Below are 2,717 nucleotides of genomic sequence, written 5' to 3' on the forward strand. Positions count from 1 at the left end.
CAGGCACATACACTCACACCAGTGTCCAGGATTACTCACATCTTCCAAGAAGGTAGCTTATTCGATTAAGAAACGAGATGAACCAGGGAGCACAAGGCAAGAGAGACAAAAGCCGAAAGAGAGAGAGAGCCGAAAGCCAAAGCTTCCGCCGAAAGGGCGGAAGGCGAGAGAGAAAAGGTCACCGCAGTAATATCCACTTGCAGCCATGAAAGTCCATGGCCACGAGGTTGACGCACTCGCATGCAACAATGTATACCAAACCGTAATAATGTGTACGAACTAGAGCATGAAGAAAGGTTCCAACCATGTGTACCAAATCAGCAGGCGCCAGGCATTGGGTGAAACACAGAATAAAGACAGTTATGAATCCGTGCATGGAAGAAAACGAAATAAAGAGACACAGATATACAGAAGGCAAATAAATAATTCAATCTAGTCACGCGGAGACATAAAAGCCCACGTGCCAATAGCATGGATACGACACCAGCAAACAAGAACAATAAGGATTAAACACCCGCTCAATAAATTCTTTATTGACCGACATGCTATGGCATGGTTGCTTTCAATGTACATACGAAAATGCCACAAAACACAAGATACTATTATAAGGTCCAGTGGTGAGATAAAGCGGGATGAGTGTGTCCGAATCATTTCCTATTCTAAAGCTGCTGATTCAGGTTCATTTTGGGCAATAATAGGAGGAAAGAAATTGGTGATCATGCAACAGATAGACCACACTTGATTGGCAACACCCATCATAGTGAGAGGAATGTCTCGGTCAAGTATGCGAAACCTTCCTTTTACGCGACCAATCGCCCGCTCAACGTGGATCCGGACAGATGCGATCTTCTGGGTTTTTACAACATCATCCACCGGCATGCTTGTCTGTGAACCTTTGAACGGAGGCATGTTCAGCACGAGGTTGGGTTTCACAAGTAAATCTTGAATCTCGAAACCACGATCAGCCATGATACTTTTTCCAGCTGGCACAGATTCCAGGAGAGGTAAAAGACCACTTTGCACAACAAGCTGTCGATCTGAAATCGACCCTGTGTAAAGCTGACTGATGAAGGCAAAATTCCCAGATGGTACAATACCAACTAAACCTTTCATTGTAGTATGGGCTTTGTAAGACGAATAATGCTGAGATTGTAGGGAGAGAGATGACGGCCGTTCACAGCGCAGCTCTGTGGCATCAATGATGAGAAACGTGTTCGGATAAGACACTTTGAAAACATCCGGCATGGTCCTCTCAACATCACACCACTCAGGCCAAATAGGAATCGAGCCAAGTCGCAAATACAGATAATTAATCCATTTCACGAATATTCTGGATACGGTCGCAACGTCTACTTGAAACACATAAGAAAGCTCAACTTCCAAATGGCCTAAGCGGATTCTCATCAACGTCAGAAGCAGTTCATCCTCCAGTGCAAGAGCTGGTTTTCGCCCACGCCCAGGTGCCACAGTCCTTCCAGTTTTCTCAGCTTCTGCCACACGCCGACTCACGATGTTTTCAGCACAGGGTTTGAGATACTCCCAAATGCAGTCCCAAATCTCTCTGGTCAGTCCTGTCAGGAAGCACAGCTGATCACTGTCATGCTTGATGTTCTCAAATCGAAAGATTTGGCTTTTCAACAACACGTTCTCCGCAGTCAGAGCTGATACAGTCTTCTTGAGGTTTTGGATTTCAGTTTCGGCAGCCTCCAGAGCAACACGATACTCAAACTCACTCTCACTTTCTCCTCGCCGCGGCTTCTTGGCTTTTGGCTCGACATAGAGGCTCTCTAGTAAAGAATGACGAGCAAGTGCAGCATTTCGACGATCCGCAGGAGAGGGTCTCTCGGCTGGTGGTCGCCGAAAGGAGAAGACACTGGGGACGCTTTCCTGCTTCAAACGACGATGCGGCTTCCCAGAAGCTAATGCAGGCAGCCCGGGTAGATCTGGATGGAAGTCTTTTTCCCTGAAATGTTCACTGCAAACAACAGTGCTGGATGAGATCGTGAAATGCGCTCCCTCTTCGCGCTTACATGCCTGCACCCATTTCGCCCTTAGGTCGGGATCTGTGGGATACTTATGAAAAGACAGATCTCGTTGATCTGATCGGCGATTTGAGCAGCCAAACACAGAGCAGTGGTCGTGCGATGGCATCGTGAGGCGAAGGAAAACTACCGACTGAACTACAACCAAATCATTTCAAAATAAAAACAAGAAACGGCCACCGGCATCAACAAGCACACGAAATCTCCGTGCAGTACACCACGTACACACTGTGCTTGTGCACGCTGTGCAGTCTGCGCGGTCCACGCGCGATCTCATGCACGATGGGGCCCCCCTATAGACCATGCCTTGCCCCCTTACGCCCCCCTACTTTATTTTGTCAAATGGTCTATTGTTCGTCATGTGTTGTCACAGTCACGTGACACCCTTTACATGTCGCAAACCTATTTTCGCGGTTATCCGCCGGCGTCAATTGTGGGTTTCGGACACTCAGGGGAATGACATTTCGTCTCGAGACATCTCGAGGTGGCAAATACGTCGAGTGACAATTGACGACTGTGCGATTTCGTGTTATGAGCATGATGGTCAACTGTTTACTTGTAGTGGTCCCAGTCTACACTATACACAAGACTGGCAAACTCTCAGCAGGTCAGTCAGTGTGGGTACCCGGGTATCATGAACTGTAGTTGTGGACTAGTGTGTTGTGCAGCATGTTC

At 47.6% G+C, this 2,717-nt stretch overlaps 1 protein-coding gene across 1 annotated transcript; it reads right to left on the bottom strand.

Moving 5' to 3' along the window:
* Positions 1-622: 622 nt before the first annotated feature.
* LOC135827037 (uncharacterized) lies at positions 623-2,151 on the bottom strand. Its single transcript, XM_065339559.1, has one exon. It carries the CDS (start codon positions 2,149-2,151, stop codon positions 655-657), a length of 1,497 nt encoding a protein of 498 aa, XP_065195631.1. The 3' UTR covers positions 623-654.
* Between the last annotated feature and the right edge of the window lie 566 nt (positions 2,152-2,717).

The sequence above is a fragment of the Sycon ciliatum genome, chromosome 11 (genome assembly GCF_964019385.1).
Source record: "Sycon ciliatum chromosome 11, ocSycCili1.1, whole genome shotgun sequence".
In the NCBI taxonomy this organism is placed as follows: domain Eukaryota; kingdom Metazoa; phylum Porifera; class Calcarea; order Leucosolenida; family Sycettidae; genus Sycon; species Sycon ciliatum.